The sequence below is a fragment of the Dasypus novemcinctus genome, chromosome 12 (assembly GCF_030445035.2).
Source record: "Dasypus novemcinctus isolate mDasNov1 chromosome 12, mDasNov1.1.hap2, whole genome shotgun sequence".
Taxonomy (NCBI): domain Eukaryota; kingdom Metazoa; phylum Chordata; class Mammalia; order Cingulata; family Dasypodidae; genus Dasypus; species Dasypus novemcinctus.
This window is the reverse complement of record NC_080684.1, coordinates 100,656,208-100,675,872: the sequence shown is the minus strand read 5'-3', so window position 1 is coordinate 100,675,872 and position 19,665 is coordinate 100,656,208. Positions and strand designations below refer to the sequence as shown.

The 19,665-nt window shown below is 46.7% G+C and overlaps 1 protein-coding gene across 1 annotated transcript; it reads right to left on the bottom strand.

Moving 5' to 3' along the window:
• Nucleotides 1-1,311: 1,311 nt before the first annotated feature.
• Nucleotides 1,312-3,996, bottom strand: MCHR1 (melanin concentrating hormone receptor 1). Its single transcript, XM_004484168.4, is given in 3 exon segments — nucleotides 1,312-2,385; nucleotides 3,630-3,836; nucleotides 3,839-3,996. Coding segments are annotated over 3 exon segments (1,260 nt in total). The 5' UTR covers nucleotides 3,912-3,996; the 3' UTR covers nucleotides 1,312-1,405.
• Between the last annotated feature and the right edge of the window lie 15,669 nt (nucleotides 3,997-19,665).

Genomic DNA, 19,665 nt, shown 5'->3' with positions numbered 1-19,665 from the left:
TAACGCACGTCTGCTAGGCGGTTCACACCAGCCTCCCCCGCGCCCGGCCCGACGCGGAGAAGCCGAGGAGCGGCAGCCCTGGCTGCGTCCCCACGTCCCCGCCTGTCATCTTCCCGCTCCAGGTGGCTCACACCCGATCTTGGCAGCCGCCAGCAGAGAGGCTCGGGCCGCCTGGAGAAGCCAGCCCTGCGGCTGGTGACTCAGCGAGGAGGTGGGGGGTGGGACTCGGGGCTCAGGGGCTCGGGGGGCCAGCGCTGGTGACGACGAGTCCCAGGGCTTTTTGTGCGGGCGAAGGAGGCAAGAAGCTGAGTCCTGAGAACAAGCCCAGCGGCAGAACTGAAATCAAATGAATTCGCGATCATTCCATCTGTGTCCCTGAATTCCTTCCCTGAGGGTTTAGACAAACGGATCCCCAGCTTCTTGTGTCCTCAAATGCAGCCTGAACTGAGGTCTAAATTCCCCAGCCAAGGGTCCCCTCCTCTTCTTTTCTGCTGTCCCCCCATCCACACCCCCAAGCACAAGCAGTTATACTGGGACATCAGACTGCTCTGGGGGAAGAATTTCCTTCATTTGTTTTTATTTTTTATTTTGGAGAGGAAGGGTTAGAGCAAAGAGACGATGCCCGAATGGGCCAAACGCCCACGGTGCCCACGCTGGACCCGGAAGATGCGCGAATGTGCCCCACAGAGAGAATGTCCCCACAGCCGCAAGAGCCCCCGCCCCCTCTCTTCTTAGTTTCAAGACACCCACCACCTCCTTCAGGTATGCTGGTCCTTCTCAGTAAGTGGATCTCCTAGTAAACTGGGCTTTTACTCCTGTGGGCTCAGAGCCCCACCCAACCCCCAAAACAAACAGGCATCCCCCAGGGGTAAAGGGCAGTGGACGCAGGACACCGGAGCGTGGAGAGAAGGCGGGCTTCGTTATTCATCAGCCGCCAGCGTGGTGGAAAGGCTGCCTCCCATCGTACCCGAGGGAGATGGCAAGGAGTGTCCAGAACTCCGCCCTTCCCACCCCCAGACCCTGTGCAATGTGGCCCCGGCAGCTTATACCTGTCCCCGCCTGATTTTAAGTAAACCCAGGCAAGGGCCTTCTGATATCTCTCTCGGGAAAAAGACATTTGGAAATGAACAGATGGAGGGCTCAACTGAACATTCAAACCCAAATTTTCTTCCATCCCATTCAAAGGTTTCCTCCTGCTCCTGCAAGGGGGCTGGAAGCCTCCAAACCTGGCTCCTCGGGCGCCCCCAGCCCTTTGTGGGATTTGTGGAATGTATTTAGGAATGCAACAATCCCTTGTCACCCAGGCTCCCCGCAGCCTCCCGGAGCAGTCCTGGGTTTTTCTCATCATTGCTCCGCAGGGTTTGCCATGGTGTCCCCGGAAGTACTCAGGGTGGCAGGGGAAGCGTCAGGTGCCTTTGCTTTCCGTCCTGTCCTCCGCGGCCGTCTGCGCGGTGCTGACGGCGCGAAGCTGCCCCTGGGCGGCAGGCTTCACCGACAGCACCAGGCGTTTGCGGAAGGTCTCGCAGAGCACGATGTACACGAAGGGGTTGAGGCAGCTGTTGGCATAGCCCAAGCTGATGGCTGCATTGTACAGGTAGACGAAGGTGAGAGTCGGGCGGCTGATGGACAGCTGGGTCAGCTGTAGCACATAGTAGGGTGCCCAGCACACAAAGAAGACCAGGCAGATGGCGATGGCCGTGCGGGTCACCCTCTTTGTCCGCAGCCGGATGCTGCGTTGAGAGGCAGGCGCCACTGAGGACGTCATGCGCTGCAGGATCCTCACATATGCGGCCGTGATGACCACGAAGGGCAGGGCAAAGGCCAGGAAGAACTGGTACAGGGTGAACCAGTAGAGGTCGGTGTCTGGGTTGGGCAGGCGGATGCCGCAGCCCACCGAGCCACCCGGGAAGGGGATGAGCCTGGCGTAGAGCCACACGGGGGTGATGCTGATGAAGGAGAGGGCCCACAGGAGGCAGATCACCAGAGTGGCCACAGAAGGCTTCCGGAACTTGGTGGAGGAGATGGGGTGGACGGTGGCCAGGTAGCGGTCGATGGCCATGGCGGTCAGGATGTAGGTGCTGGTGAACTGACTGTTGGCGTCCATGGCGGTGATGAGAGTGCACATGGTCTCTCCAAAGTGCCAGACGCCGTTGCCCATGAGCTGGTGGATCATGAAGGGCATGCCCAGGAGGAAGAGGAGGTCCACGACCGAGAGGTTGATGATGAAGATGTCAGGGACGTTGCTGCACCAGTGGAGCTTGGACTTCTTCACCACGGCGAAGATGACGGTGGAGTTCCCGATGATGCCCAGGAGGCAGATGGTGCCGAAAACGGAAGGCATGATGATGTTGATGTAGGATACACTCCCTGTGCGAGGAGGTGGCCCTGGGGACAGAGGGAGCAAGCGTGGGATAGGTGACCCGGGCTCTGCTCTAAGTGTAGATGCAAACGGGCTTGGCCAGCCTCCAGCTCTGCTCACACTTACCTCTACGCTCTGCAGCTCAGGGCGCACCTCAGGGCGCACCGTTCACCTGGAATCCTTCTCTGCTCCCCTGCCGTGCAGCCCTACCCCCCACTGCTGCTAATCCTGTCCCAAACCCTCCTCCGTTGTTTCTGAGGTTGATTCTACCAGATTCACGCACCACCTGTTCGTTAAAGGACCAAGTCCTTTGCCTCCTTCATTTTCTTAGGAACCAGGGAGTCAAGAACCACCGGTGTCTGCAGAAAATGACTCTGTGGGCCCCTCGGCTTTACCAGGAAACCTCATCGAAATAGCCAAAAGGACACGAAAGGGCTGTGTTGGTCGGTTTGGGTTTGGGTTTGTTTTTGGTTGTTTTTCGTCTTTTCCATTTGCAGCTCTGATCATCTCAGTTTAGAAACTGCTGCTGGTGGGAGGCTGGGGACTGATTCCTGGGCATCTCCAGCCCCAGCCCGCCCCCCAGCCCGGTGTCCTGGCAGGGATTTCCTTGGTCAGCATCTTCTGCTCCTGGGCTGCCCCGGAGGAGCAGAGCTTGAGCTTGAAGCGTTACAGCCCAATGGCAGGAGGATTTTCTCCCCACAGACCATTCCTCTTTTCTTTTCTTCCTCCCCTTCTCCTGTAAAGCTGCACTCCCAGGGCATCTCAGCTCTGGAAAGGTCAGGAAGCTTAATTCACCCGAAAAGTTAATCCGCTCACAGCTCCCAAGACTTCCCTTCCCACCACCTCTCGCAGGCCGCGGGAGGCTCCAGACCCCGCTACCCAGGGCCAGGCACGACCCCGGGTAAGGGCGAATGAATGAGCCCCCCCCCCCCCCCCCCCGGCCGTCTCTCCACATACTGCCCTCGGCTTTCCTGGCTGGCCTGGATTTTTTTCTGAAAAGCACATTTGGAACTCATCAGCTGGCCTTCCCCGAACCTCCCCTGCCTCCGAGACGAGTGCAATGCTCATTTCTCGGCCGGGACCCCCGCCTGTCCCGGGCCCGCCCCCGGCCCGCCCCTGGCCCCTTCTCCCCTTCCCCTCCCCGGGAAGCAGCCTGCAGATCCTGCCTCCAAGAACTGGAATAAAGTTTCCGAGCACTTGGCTCCGGGGTGGCACCTTCCCCTCCCCCCCGCCCCCGCCCCGAGGAGGGAGGACAGCTCCCCCAACTCACCGCCGGAGGTGAGGTTATCCGCGGAGGTGTTGCTGGCGTTGGGGCCAGCGGGCAGCAGCGAGGCTCCCAGGTCCATCCCGCCGGTGCCCGTCGCCTGGTGGCCGGAGGTGAGCGCCCGTCCGCCCACGCAGGCTGCGGCAGCCTCCCGCGCCCGCCTGCCTGGTCCCGGAGCGCAAGCCCCGCAGTCCGGAAAGGGGGCTTCCTCGCAGCCGGGCAGCCTCGGCCGCCCGCTCCAAGCCCCACCGCTCCCCTCACTCCCTCCTCGGCGGCTCCCACTGACATCACCTAGACACATTCACATTCGGAGGCAGATGCTCATTAACCTCTTCAATCCCAGGCTGCAGCTCCCACGTCCGGCGGCCTGCAGGGCCAGGGGCCTGGGGAAGTGGGGAGGGGCCCCGCTCATGGAGCTCCACCAGGTGGGGGCTTCCTTCCCACTGCCTCTTGGGGCTGGGTCTTGCGTGCTGACAGGGGCGGCTGCTCCCTTTCCCTGAGGTCTCCCCGAAGGCAAAAAGGTAAAGCAAATGAGCTGCCTCCCTCTGAAGGAGAGAACGAGCCTGGCCTAGCCCCTAGTCCCAGGTACAGGGCCTGGGCGGAGTGGGAGGGGTCAGGACCGGCATTCACAGAGCCCCAGAAGCAAAGGCTCGGCCTGCAGCTGGCCTGACCCTCATGCACACGTGAGGCCACCTTTAGCCTTTCCAGTGCCTCGAGGAATTTCCATCCCCTCACTGGCCTGACCGCCAGTGTCCTTCAGAAGCTGAGGAGTCCTGGACTCAGCTGCCCAATGACACTCAGCAGTGACTCAGGTCATTCCATGCTGCCAGTGGTCAAGGCCTTGGGAACCAGAAGGGCATAAGCCTGGACCATGCCTAGAGGTTTATTTTTTAAATGTTCTGAGGTCCTTGAGGTTTTGCCTGGGACTCCTTGCATCAAATCTCAAACTCATAAGCCCCGCAAAGAGTTCAGCAACCAGGAACAGCCTTAGAGGGCAGAGACATTGGGTGAATTCTGTGTAGCAGCCTCCTGCAGGAGGCCTCCACTGCCCCTCACTGTCGAAAGCTGCCTCGGCACTCCCTGGCAGTGTTCAAGGTATCCACCGTCTGATCACTATCTGCTTCTTCATCTTATGCATTTGCTTATTTCATCCAACACATATTTACTGAGCACTTACTACTTGCCAAACTCTGTTCTAAGTTTTACAGTGACTAAAACAATAAAGTCAGTGTCCTCATGGAGCTTACATTCAGGTTGGGGAGGGAGATAGAAAATATACCCAAAAAAAAGACAATTTATGCTATTAATAATAAATGCTATGAAAAACTTGACATGGGGCCATTGTGAAGGCACTGGGATGGCAAGAGGACCAACGGCATTTTGCAAAATATCTGAAGGAAGAGGATTGCACACAGTGGGGTCCCATTCCTTTCTGATTACAGGCCGGACTTTAGCATCAGCAGCCCATTAGGGCTGCACATTCAAGCTCCTTTGCAACTCTGCCACCTTTACAATTAAATGCTGGGTCTTATTTTCAGCACAGTTCTTCCCTATAGCTGCAGAAAGTTCTATTTAATTGCTGCTTTGGAGGACTTCTGGCTTTCATTGTGTGCCATGAATTGATAATTGGCTACCTGAGCCTGCCATTTTATTTCTTCAAGGCTTACAAAGCAGTTAAAAGCCAGCCAACTCCACCATCCTTATAATTACCATAGCTCCCACACTAGAGCTATTGCTTCATCTTCCACTTGTACTTCATCCCAGTCAACCACAGGTAAAAATCTTAGTCATCATTATGCTGCAGCACGCCAGGCCGGCAGTGTTCAGCATCCCATTTACCACCAGCAAAGGGGTCCTTGCTGACTTCTGTAGCAATTTGAAGTAAATTATGAAACTATTATTGGAAACTGGTGGAAAGGTGATCTGTGTTTTAAAGTTGCAGAGAACTTAGCAAGATTAACTCCTGATGTTTTATGGAAAACAGAATTTGAAAGTGGCAAGCCTAGGCATTTAGCTGAAGAAATTTCCAAAGTAAACCTGGAGAATGCAGCTTGGCTTCTGCTTGCAGATTATAGCAAAATGATAGATGAGGGAGATATGCCGAGGACTGAACTGTCAGGCACAAAGTAAACAGAAACTGATTCTCGAAATTCCAAGCCTCTGGAAATCAAGCTCCCAGATGAAAATACCCCATTGGAGGACTTAACTAAACTTGGAACTTGTAAATCAGGATTGAAGATGCAGTTATGTCAGAAAGACATGTGGAAAGTCTTACTGTCTGATGGCTTGGACCCCTGCTTCCTGCTGCTAAACCAACAGCCATTTTGAGAGAGCTGTATGAACAAATCCACTGTCAGCCTGGAATAAAAAGGAGAAACAGCTTTAAGAGGAAAACCAAGGAAGCTAAGATCTGGAATTAAGACTTCACCTTAGGCAAGAGAGGAAACCCACCCATGTGTACAGAGAGGGTGAGTTTGCCCCAGCAGTTGAAGAGGTGGATGTTCCCACCCGATATTCTGGGAGAGTTTTGCTGTCCCAGGGTACAGAGAAGGTGAAGCACATTCCCCAAGGATTAGGGTGGTTTAGGTTAGCACCCCACAGGTCTGACAGGAGTAGACCTGTCCCCCAAAGGTTAGGGAAGGCCAGGTGGTCAACTCCTTCCTCTGAGAGGGTTGAGCCTGTATGCCAAAGGTTAGGGGGAAGGGAAGCGGACTTGGCTCAATGGATAGGGCATCCTCCTACCACATGGGAAGTCCGCAGTTCAAACCCTAGGCCTCCTTGACCCGTGTGGAGCTGGCCCATGCACAGTGCTGATGGGCTCAAGGAGTGCCGTGCCACACACAGGTGTCCCGAGCATAGGGGAGCCCCACATGCAAGGAGTGCACCCCATAAGGAGAGCTGCCCAGCGCGAAAGAAAGTTCAGCCTGCCCAAGAATGGCGCCACATACACAGAGAGCTGACGTACCAAAAAGAAGCACAGATTCCCGGTGCCGCTGATAAGGATAGAAGTGGTCATAGAAGAACACACAGCGAATGGACAGAGAGCAGACAACTGGGGGGGGGGGGGTGGAGAGGGGAGAGAGATAAAAATATATATATATATTTTAAAAAGGTTATGGGGAATGTTGTCTTCACATCATTGTACTAGGGGGGTTAAGACTCTAACCCAAATATTGGATAAGGTATGGCAACCACCCCAACACACTTGGAGAGAGAGGTCTGGAGCTTGGTTGCCACTCAGATGCTTGGTGAGTGTGGAACCAAGGAAATGGTCATTGGGCAAGACTGTAGAAAGGATGGGTCCCCATATGGCCCCAAGGAGAAGAAACCATCTTCTTAAGAATGACTCTCAGATTTTGAAATCAAATGGAGAATGTCCTGCATGTTTATTGAGCTGTAGATGACCCATGACTCATGTTTCCCTCCCAATTTCTCCTTATTCTAATAAATATGTTTATCCTATGTCTGTTCATTTGTGTATTGGAAACAGACAAATTGTTTTGTAAATTTCAGAAGTCTATAGCAGACAGGACTTTGGCCTAAGACAAACTGTATTTCTTTAAATTGACTGTGATATTATTTAGTACTTGCATTGTTAATGATTTAAGTTTTTTTAAAATATTGTAATGACTTTTTGGAATTCAGAGGGTGGAGTGTAGCAGTTTGATATAATTGATGAATTCCAAAAAGACATATTGGATTATGCTTGTAATCTGATCTGTACCTGGGCATGATTGAGTTATGATTAGGGCATTGAGTCCTCATTCCTTAGTGGGTGGGGACTCACAAATAAAAGGCATGATGAAGAACAGAGTTGAGGGTTTCTGATGTTGGAGTTTTGATGTTGGAGTTTAATGCTGAAGACTTAAGCTGGATCCCCGGGAAGTAAGCTCACAGAGGAAAGAGAAGCCAGCCCCAGGAAGAAAGAAACCTTGAACCCAGAGAAAAGCAAGCCCCAGGAACGTAGGAACCCAGGAAGCCTGAACCCTCACAGCCACCGGCAGCCATCTTGCTCCAAATAGACTTTGGTGAGGGAAGTAGCATATGCTTTATTGCCTGGTATCTGTAAGCTCCTACCCCAAATAAATACCCTTTATAAAATCCAACCACTTTCTGATGTTTTGCATCAGCACCCCTTTGGCTGACTAATAGAATGTCTGACTAGTAATTGATCCATTCCAGAATCTCTCCTAGAGGGTCTGCTTCCTAGGACCACTCCTCCTCCTGATCTTAGTTTGGTTTCCCCTGGGAGCAGAGTCTGAGACAAGGAGTTGTGTGCAGTAGCTTGTATGGAAAGTTATTCTAAGGAGCAGGAGTGAGGAACAGGGTTAGTGAGTCAGGGAAGAAGGGAAAGCCAGTGTACGGGGACATTACAAAGTTGCAACTATGGACACTGGGACTCATTTTCTCTGGGGCCTCCTGGGAAGCATCAGAGTGTCTCTCAGAATTATCCACCTGAAAATGAGGAGGTGGGGCTCTTATCTACTGGATCTTACCCCCCACTGGTTGAGGATTTTCACCCTAGGGCATTCAGCCTGCTCTTCCGAATTGGGCCTGTGCTGAAGCTAAAAGAGCTCCTGCAGCCTTGAAGAAGTCTAGTTCAGAAAGCAAACAGGCTTGGGGCAAGCATTTGAGGCAAGATGAGGTGTCAGGTGATGAGCTGAGCTCAAGTCAGAGGTGAGCCAAGAGGGTGTGACATGGGGCATCAGAGGCATCCAATGTAGAAACCTATTGCAATCATCCAGAGTAAAGATGATGTTGTCTTAGACCAAGAAGGTGGAGGCAGAGAGAAATGATGGCTTTCAGTAGAAAATGTAGAATTTGCTGGAGAATGGGAGGAGGAATGTGTGAGAGATAGAGGCGTCAGGGATAACCCCCTCCTTTTTGGCTCAAGCAACTGCAAGAAAAGAGTTGCCATTTACTGCCATTTCTCTTGGAGGAGAAATCAGGAACTCCTTTTTGGACTTGTTACATTGGAGATACCTATGAGCATTCAAATGGAAATGCTCAGTAGTAGTTGGGTGTAAGAGTCTGAGGTTCAATGAAGACATCATACCTGGAGATAGAAATTTAAACAGATGAGACTGGATGAGCTCACCTAGGGAGTGAGTGTGAATAGAGAAGAGAATAGTTGTGAGGACTAAGTCCTGGGGCACTCAAGTCGTTACAGGTTGGGAAAAGGAGCCTTATCACCCAGTATCTTTCCCCCTTCATCCGTCCATCCATTCAACAAATCATATAATACCTACTAGGTACCAGGCACTGTGGATTCAGTGAAGAAAAACAAACAAGAAAAAAAAAACACAACACAAGCTCCTGGAACCAAGGAGCTTCACTGAAGTGGGGAGACACAGATAATGCCAAGGAAGCCAAAAAGTGAACAAAGCATCCTGTTCGGGGTTCAAATCCAGACAAGTTCAGGTGACTTAATTATGAAGGGATTTGGGTGCTCACAAAATCATGGCTCTGGAACTATGCCAGCCTTGTCATCATCTATCCTGGCAAGACAATCACACCTAATTGGAGGACCTGAAATCATGACTTAGCAGTAAGAAAACCTGGGAAGCATAGGTTTTTGCTTTCTAGTTTCTTCCATGCTAGATGGTGAGTGGGGAAGGCTGACCATTGAGCAAGTCAATCCATAAACCCAGTCACTAGGCTGATTGCTGATGATGGTACATGTCACCAAGGAAATGAATGGGGTCATGTGAATGACTAGGGATGGAGGAGTCATCTAGATAACAGAGTTAAGGATCTGCTCTTTGAGAAGGTGTTCAGGTGGGATCCTTGACATCCATTCCAGTCCAAAGGAACACATCACAACACTTTCAATCCCCTCCACAGTGATTGTCTACAGGACTCCCCATATGTACCTCCTGGCCACATCTGTCTCTTTTTCCATCCACTGCTGTAGCAATCAGCCAAGCACAGTGCATGCATGCCCTGATCGTGCTGTGTCTCAGGTCTGCCCTATATGCTTTTTACTCCGCATCCTGGGCCTTCTCTGATGCTGTCACAACTTAGAATGTGGGAACCTATCAAACGCCCAAGCACGAGCAACCTAGAAGTGCAGGGAGAGTTAACACCCCTTAGGGGAAAGCTGCGACCAATGTGGGAAAAGTGGAAGCCAGTGGATAAATGATTTCCCCTCTGTCCCCCAGGATGTTTGGTCCTAAGACACATTCCATATGGCTTTTCAGTGGTCCCATAGAATAGAGCAACTAGTCACTAGTAGTGATGGTCAATTCAAAATCCTTATATCGTTCCCTGCTTGCCTGCTTTGTTCCCCTTATCTTCATTCTTCATTCCTAGGATCACAGTTCCCAGCAAATATCCACAAATACCCTTTATCCCCAGGTGTTTTCTGGGAACCCCAGGCAAAGGCAGTATGTGACCCATTCCAGCTAATGACAGAAGAGGGGAGGACTGTTGGGATGGGAAGTTTTGGCAAAGATGTCCTTGTTCTTATAGAGAACATACAGGAGAAGGTTGTCTCCCTTGCCTCTTCTGGACACAGTTGTACCTAGACGTGATGCCTGGGACACTTGCAGCCATTTTATTCCTGTCTGAGGAAGAAACCAACACCTTGGGGAGGCAGGTCCAAGAGAAATACTGAGAAGCGAGCCAGGACCTTGACGTACCATGCCAGGACTTCACCCTCCCTGAGAAACGTTCCATTACTGATGACACAGATTAAAGCCAGAGGTTTCTGGTATTTGCGGTTGCTGAAAGTGTCCTCAGAAAGGACACCAGGTGACTGGAGCATGGAGAGATCAAGATACAGTTTGGGGGAGTGGGTGTAGCTCAGTGGTTGAGCACTTACTTTGCATGTATGAGATCCAGGGTTCAATCCCCAGTACCTCTTTAAAAAAAAAAAAAGATACAGCTTGGAGCAGAACCAACAAGACTTTGTGATGGATTTAATATGTGATGGAAAGGGATGAATCAGGCAGTTTCTGGCTTTAGTAACTGGATGACTGAGTGGGCCATTTACTGAGTTGGAAAGACTAGGGAAAAAATAGATTTGAAGAGAGGAATTCAAAGTTCTTTTTTTTTTTTTTTAAATATCGTGTAAACTTTTTAAAACTGTAGGGCTAGACTATCTAGAACACCTAGAGAGAGCTTGGAGAGAAAGGGCGAGCCTGATATTTAAATGTTGGCTGGAGGAGGCAATGTCAGCAAAGGATGAAGGAAAGGCTAATGAGGTAGGAGGAAAACCAAGAGAGAGTGATGTATGGAAGTCAACCAAGTAAGAAGAGAGTCTCGAGAAGACTAGATCAACTATATGGAAGGAGGCTGAGAGCTGAATTACAATGAGGCTAAAAATATTCTTTGATTTTAGCAATACAGATATTGTCAATGGCCTGAAAAAGTAGTTTAATTGGATAAGTTCAGGTGGGAGCCAGATTGCAGTATGTTGGGTGGTGAGTGGGATGTGAGAAGTAGAGAAAGGAAATGAAAACACATTTTTGAAAACATTTGTCTCTGAAGAGAGGTAAGGAGGCATATGTAGAAGAAAGTGCAAAGGAAAAGATTTTTAAAAGATATTTACATGCTGATGGAATAAATTATAAAGGGATCAGGTGATGGCTGTTTCCATTTAGCCACTGACAGTCTTATCCCCTCTGGCTTTCTCAATAAATAAATATTCTAAGAAACCTCCCAAGAGAGAGTGGGCAGGAACAAAGAACTCTTACTCTTCCTTCTAGAACATCTATTTATTCGCTGGTTGGTATGCTTATTTATATAACTTTATTTATTCTTCCTAAAAAGAATCAAAAGTTTACCACCACCACCCCCATCAGCATGATGGAGTGAGAAGCTTCAGGGCTCTGTCCCCCCCACAGAAACTTTGAACAACCAGAAAGAACTGGCAGAAACATCTTTCTCAAAGCTCCAGAAAACAATTAAAGGACTGTAGTAACAGGGTGAATGAACAAGAAAAAAATATTTGAAACGTTGCTTAAAAGTTGTAGGATCTCATGGAGCCCTGGCTGGCCCCTCCCCTACTCCTGACTGGTCCAGTGTACAGCCAACCCACACTTCCAGTTCTAGAAGGAGCAGAGTAACCCTCATGCACATACTAGGAGCATATATGTTGGGCACAGCCTGAGGGACTTGCCATCCCAGAACTTGCCCTGTGGGCTGAAGGCAGTTCATCAAGCTCTCCTACAGAAGCTATGGGAGAGCAGTTGAGTCATGTTGCTTGGGGCAAAGGATTGCTGGTCATAAGACAGTGCAGTGCCAGAGGAAACTGTTTCTTAGAGAAGAGGGCACATTGTATCTGTGTAAATGGAGGAATTCCTCATGCATATGCCCAAAACAAGATGCATACACAGAAAGGGCCAGGGAGGTAGTATGCTTTGGCTTAGAGCTATTCTCTAAACTCATTGTATGGATAAGCTCTGAAGGAGAGCACTTCCACAGGCCACTCTACAAAGACTGGGAAAGGTATTTTCTTCTTTCTCTTCCTTCCCCTCCTCCTCTTACTTCTTTTTCTTGTTAGATCCTGACATTCAAGATAAGTTCTGTCATAACACTAGCTGTATACAAGCTTAAGGAAAAGATGCCTCAGAGTCTGAATTCCAGTGAAAACACATTAAAATATCATACTGTCCAGATTTCAACAAAAGACTACAAAACATACAAAGAAACAAGAAGCGATAGCCCAGACAAAGGAGATTAAAGGACTAGAAATCATCAGTGAGGACAGTCAGACCTAAGACATATCAGACAAAGACTTTTTTAAATGGTCCTAAATTGCTCAAAGAATGAAAGAAAAAATGAACAAAGAAATAAAGGAAATCAGGAAAACGACAGATGAACACAGAGAATATCAATAGAGAGATAAAAATGATATAAGGAACTAAAGGAGCTGAAGACCATAGAAACAGAAATTAAAATTCCCTTGAGAGGCTCAGTAGCATATTGAAGCAGGCAGAAGAAAGAATCAGTGAACCTGAATATAAAACAATTGAAATCATCCAGTCTGAGGAGCAGAATGAAAACGGTATGAAGAAAAGTGAACAGAGCCTGAGGAACCTGAGAAACACCATCAAGTGTACCAATATATGCATTGTGGGAGTCCCAGAAGAAGAAGAAAGAAAAAAAGGGGCAGAGGAATATTCAAAGAAATGACGGTAGAAAATTCCCCCAATTTAACAAAAAACATGAACATACACATCCAAGATACTCAATGAACTCCAAACCCAAAGGATAAACCCAAATAGGTCCATACCTTGCTATGTTTTAATCAGACTGTCAAATGGTCACATGTCAAAGATAAAGAGAGAATTTTGAAAGCCGCAAGAGAAGAAGCAACATGTCTCATACAAGGGATCCTCGATAAAATTTCTCATCAGAAACCATAGAGGTAAGAAGACAGTGGGAAGAAATATTTAAAGAGCTGACTGCAAAAAAATTGCCAACCAGAAATTCTATATCTGGCAAAATTGTCTTTCAGAATTGAGGGAGGGATTAAGACATTCCCAGATAAACAAATGCTGAAGGAGTTTATCACCACTAGACTGGCCCTACAAGAGATGCTGCAGGTTGAAAGCACAGGACAATAGACAATGAGTCAAAGCCACAGGAATGAATAAAATCTCCAGAAAGGGTAATGACATGGATAAATATAAATGCCAGTACTACTGTAATTTTGTTTTGTAATTCCACTTTTTACTTCATGCAGGATCTAAATGGCAAGTTCATAAAATGCAATGATACATCAATGATTTGAGACTCATAATGTATAAATACAGGCATACCTCTGGATATTGCGGGTTCAGTGCCAGACCACTGCAATAAAGTGAACATCACAATACAGTGAGTCACTTGAATTTTTTTGGTGTCCCAGTGCACATAAAAGTTATGTTTACATTATACTTTAGTCTAAGTATTAAATATCATTACATCTAAAAAATGTACATACCTAAGTTATTAATAAAATGTGACACAGAGACATGAAGTGAGCACATGCTACTGGAAAAATGGCACCCATAGACTTGCTCAGATGCATGATTGCCAAAAGCCTTCAATTTGTAAAAAAAAAAAAAAACCCAATATCTACAAGCACAATAAAATGAGGCATGCCTTTATGAAATTTGCCATCAGACCTACATTAAAGGTGGAAGGCTGGAGGGGTATAGGAACATAAATTATGTATGCTATTGAAGTTGTTAAGTTGATATCATAGCAAACAAGATTGTTATAGATTTAGGATGTTAAACTTAATTCCCATGGTAACCACAAAGAAAATGTAAGAGAATATGCAAACCCATAGAGACAGAAAGTTTACCAGGAGTGGGGGCAGCAGCAATGGGGAGTTAGTGCACAATGAGTGTAGGATTTCTCTTTGAGGTAAAGGATAATTCTAGTAATGGATGGTAGGAAGGGCACTGCAACATTGTGAATGTGATTAATCCCACTGAATGGTATGTTTGGGCAGGTTTGGGATAGGAAGATTTATGTTGAATATAAGTTTCCACAAAGAAAAGAAATAGAGAAAGAGGAAGAGAAAGAAAGAGGGGCAGAAAGAAAGAAGAGAAGAGGGGAGAGAGGAAGGAAGAGAGAAACTAAAGAGATAATGACAATTAAATGCAATCCATGATAAGGGATGGGATCTAAGAATAAAGGGGGAAAGGCTCCAAAGGATAATATTGAGACATAGGGGGAAAAGTAGAATACAGAATGCTAGCTTTATATTAGCATTAAATTTCTTGAACTTCATAACTGTGCTTAAGGTCATTACATATATGATTATAAGGTGATTATATTCCTTGTTTGTAGGAAATATATGTGGATGTATTCTGTATTCAAGGAGTACGATGTGTGCAACCTGTTCTCAAATGTTAGAAAGTAGATAGATAGATAGATAGATAGATAGATAGATAGATAGATAGATAGATGATAGATAAATACAATGATATGGCAAAGGTGGCAAAATGTTAAAATTGGTGGTCTGGGTATCAGAAGCAGATGGTGTTATGTGGAGTTCTCTGTATGGAGTTTGTATTATTTTTCAAATGTCCTGTAAGTTTGAAATTATTTCAAAATTCAAAGCAAAAAAAAAATTGAAAGTGGCTTAAAAATTATTCACAAAGAAAACATTTTTAAAATATGGAATGAAATGAAAAATAAGTTGTATAGGTCAGCCAAAGGAGTACTAGAATTCTGTTGGCTTTTATAAAGGGCATTTATCTGGGGTAGAAGCTTATAGTTACCAGGCTATAAAGCGTAAGTTACTTTCTTCACCAAAGTCTGTTGCCACGTGTTGCATCAGGATGGTTGCTGATATCTGCAAGGGTTCAGGCTTTCTCTTCCTCTTAAGTCTCCATGGTCCCTGCTTCTTGCTATATCAGCTGTAGACAGGGATAAGTCTCATCTCTCTCCCAGGGCTCATTTCTCTCCAGGCTCCGCTGCTCTGCTCTCTCCACAAGGCCAGCTGTAAACCATCAGACAAATGGCTAGTCTCTCTTCCTGGGGCCTTGCCGTGTCTCATGGAGCATCTCTCTTTCCTCACACATCTGCTTCTCTGTGCATTTACTTCCTGGGGCTCCAGCATTAAAACTCTAACCTGCCTTCTCTGTGGTGTGGTTTGTCTTATTGATGTGGCCCAATCAAAGCCTTAATCATTATTTAATCAAGTAAAAATGAAACCCTTGAATCCAATATAATCTAATATGCCCAGAGGAACAGACCAGTTTACAAACATAATCCAATATCTATGTTTGGAATTCATAAACAACATCAAATTGTTACATAAATGTTACATAATTATTTGATATTATTTATGAATTCCAAACATAGCTATTGGAACTATAAGAACTTTTTTACATTGTTAGTGGGAATGTAAAATGGTGCATCCACTGGGGAAAACAGTTCGGTGGCTCCTCAAAAAGTTAAACATAGAGTTACTATACGACCCAGCACTTCCACTCCCAAGTATACGACCAAAAGAACTGAAAGCAGGGACTCGAGCAATAGTTATACACCAGTGTTCATTGCAGCATTATTCACAATAGCCAAAAGGTGAAACAATCCAAGTGTCCATAACAGATGAACAGATAAACAAAATGTTGCATATCCATACAATTGAATGTTATTCAATCATGAAAGAAAATGGAGTTCTGATACTATGCTGCAACATGAATGAACCTTGAAAATGGTATGTTAAATGAAATAAACCAGATACAGAGAATAAATACTGAATGATTCCATTCATATGAAATATCTAAAATAAGCATATTCATGGACACAGAAAATAGATGAGAAGTTACCAGGAGCTGGGGAGAGGGGAGCATGGGCGTCAATGCTTAATGGGCACTGAGTTTTTATTTGGGGTGATGAAAAACTTTTGAAAATAGTGATGATGGTTGCACTCTATTGTGAATGTAATTAATGCCACTGAATTGTACACTTAAAAATGGCTGGAATAACAAAATACTGTGTTATTGTGATGGTTAAGCTAATGTGTCAACTTGGCCAGGTAATGGTATCCACTTGTTCGGTCAAGCAAGCACTGGGTTAATTATAATACAGGAACATTTCATGGACTTTACTCATCAGTGGGTTGATTGCATAGATGGCTGATTACATCTACAATCAACCAGGAGATTGCTATCAGCAATGAGTCTCATTCAGTCAGTTGAAGGCCTTAAAAGGGAAGTGATGTCAGCATTCAGAGAGAGAACTCCCAGCTCTACATCAGACAGCCAGTGCCTCCTGGGAACTCATCAGGGACCTTCATCAGAGCCCCTGGTCTGCAGCCTGCCTGTGGAATATGGACTTGTGCATCCCCACTATCCTGCGAGGAAACTTTATAAAATCTCATACTATTTACAGATATTTTCTCTTGGTTCTGTTTCCCTGGAAAACCCTGACTGATACAGTTATATATACTTTACCTCGAAAAATTAAAAAAGAAAAAAAAGAAAGAAAGAAAAGAGGGAGCTGTGATTTTCAACAAAGTTGCCAGGACAATTCAGTGAGGAAAGAATAGTCTCCTCAACAAATAGTGCTGGGACAACTGAATGTCCACATGTAAAAGAAGTTAGACCTTTTTTTTTTTTCATACCATACATAAAAATTAACTCAAAATGGATGATAAACTTAAATGTAAGAAATAAAGCTATAAATTCTTAGAAGAAATAAAAAATTAAATCCTTGTAACCTTGGGTTATGCAAAGCCTTCTTACGTATAACACCAAAACCACAAGAAAAAAATTAGACTTCATCAAAATTTAAAATGTTGGTGAATCAAAAGATCCCATCAAGGAAGCAGCTGTGGCTCAATCAGTTGGGCTCTCGTCCATCATATGGGAGGCCCTGGGTTCATGTCCCAGGGCCTCCTTGTGAAGGCAGGCTCGCCCGCAAGTGCCGCAGAGAGCTGACTCAGCAAGGTGACGCAACAAAAATGGGAGACAAGCAAAAAAAAACACAGAATAGTGCACAGCAAATGGACACAGAGAGCAGAGAGCAAACAGCATGCAAAACACCACAAGGAGGGTGGATTTAAAAAAAAAAGACCCCATCAAGGGAAGTGGTTGTGGCTCAACTGATAGAGCATCCACCTACCATATGGAGGGTCCAAGGGTTCGATACCCAGGGCCTCCTGATCCATGTGATGAGCTGGCCCACATGCAGAGCTGTGGCGCACAAGAAGTGCCGTGCCACACGCAGGGGTGTCCCCCACATAGGGGGGCCCCATACACAAGGAGTGCATCCCATAAGGAGAGTCGCCCTGTGTGAAAAAGGCGTAGCCCACCCCAGGAGTGGCATCTCACACAATGGAGAACTGACTCAGCAAGATGATGTAACCAAAAAAAAGCAACACAGTTTCCCAGTGCCACATGACAAGAATGCAAGTAGACACAGAAGAACACACAGCGAATGGACACAGAGAGCAGACAATGGTGGGGGGGGGAGGGGGGAAGGGCAGGGGAGAGAAATAAATAAGAAAAATAAATGTTAAAAAAAAATTTGTTTTATTTATTTCTCTCCCCTTCCCCACCATTGTCTGCTCTCTGTGTCCATTTGCTGTGTGTTCTTTTTTTTTTTCCCCAAAGATTTATTTTATTTATTTATTTATCTCTCCTTCCCCCTATCCCCCCACCCCGGTTGTCTGGTCTCTGTGTCTATTTACTGCATCGTCTTTTTTGTTCACTTCTGTTGTTGTCAGCGACACAGGAATCTGTGTTTCTTTTTGTTGCGTCATCTTGTTGTGTCAGCACTCCGTGTGGGAGGTGCCATTCTTGGGCAGGCTGCACTTACTTTCACACTGGGCAGCTCTCCTTATGGGGCACACTCCTTGCGCATGGGGCTCCCCTACGTGGGGGCACACCTGCATGGCATGGCACTCCTTGTGCGCATCAGCACTGCGCATGGCCCAGCTCCACATGGGTCAAGGAGGCCCGGGGTTTGAACCGTGGACCTCCCATGTGGTAGACAGACGCCCTAACCACTGGGCCAAGTCTGCTTCCCTGCTGTGTGTTCTTCTGTATCCATTTGTATTCTTGTCAGCACCAGGAATCTGTGTGTCTCTTTTGTTTTGTCATCTCGCTATGTCAGCTCTCCGTGTGTGTGGTGCCACTCCTGGGCAGGCTGAGCTTTTTTTTTCGCATGGGGCAGCTCTCCATATGGGGCACACTCCTTGTATGTGGGGCTCCCCTACACAGGGGACACTCCTGCATGGCATGGCACTCCTTGCACACATCAGCACTGTGCATGGGCCAGCTCATCACATGGGTCAGGAGGCCCTGGGTTTGAACCCTGGACCTCCCATGTGGTAGGCGGACACTCTATCCATTCAGCCAAATCTGCTTCCCTAAAATAAATCTTAAAAAACAAAAACAAAATGACATACCACTTCACATCCATTGGGATGGCTATAATAAAAAAAGATAGTAACAAGTGCTCATGAGAATGTGGAGAAATTGGAGCCCTCATACATTCTGGTGGGAATGTAAAATGGCACATTTTGGAAAACATTTTGGCAGTTCCTCAAAATGTTAAACATAGAGTTACCATATGATCCAGCAATTCTATTTGTAGCTATATGCTGAAGAGAATTGAAAACATATGTTTTGTAAGCTCACAACTTCTCTAATAAAATACATAAATATATTAAAACAGATAGGGAGTCAATATGGCTCAAGCAGTTGAGCACCTGCGTCCCACATGGGAAATGCTGGGTTCAGTTCTGAGTGCCTCCTGAAAAAACACAAACAACAAGCAAAAGAAATGATAAAACCAATTCAGGGGGAAGCGGACTTGGCCCAATGGATAGGGTGTCCGCCTACCACATGGGAGGTCCATGGTTCAAACCCCGGGCCTCCTTGACCCGTGTGCAGCTGGCCCACGCGCAGTGCTGATGTGCGCAAGGAGTGCCCTGCCACGCAGGGGTGTCCCCCGCGTAGGGGAGCCCCACGTACAAGGAATGCGCCCTGTAAGGAGAGCCACCCAGCGCGAAAGAAAGTGCAGCCTGCCCAGGAATGGCGCCGCACACATGGAGAGCTGACACAACAAGATGATGCAACAAAAAGAAACACAGATTTCCGTGCCGCTGATAGGGATAGAAGCGGTCACAGAAGAACACACAGCGAATGGACACAGAGAACAGACAACTGGTGGGGGGAGAGAAATAAATTAAAAACAACAACAACAAAAAAAAACAATTCAGGGAAGCCAATATGGCTCAGTGGTTGAGTGCGGGCTTCCCATATACTAGGTCCCAGGTTCAATCTGTGGCCCCCAGTACCTCAAATAAATAAATAAATAAGCAAAATTTAATGGAAAAAAAAGAAGAAAGTATATGTCCACATAAAAGCTTGTACATGAATGCACATAGCAATGTTATTCATAATAGCCTGAACCATCAACTAATAAATGGATAAGCAAAAGGTGCTATGTCCATTCAAAGGAATATTACGTGGCAAGAAAAATGAAGTACTATTACATGCTACAATACAGATGAACCTTGAAAACATGGTGGTAAGTGAAAGTAGCCAGTTACAAAGACCTCATATTTTATGACTCCAACTAT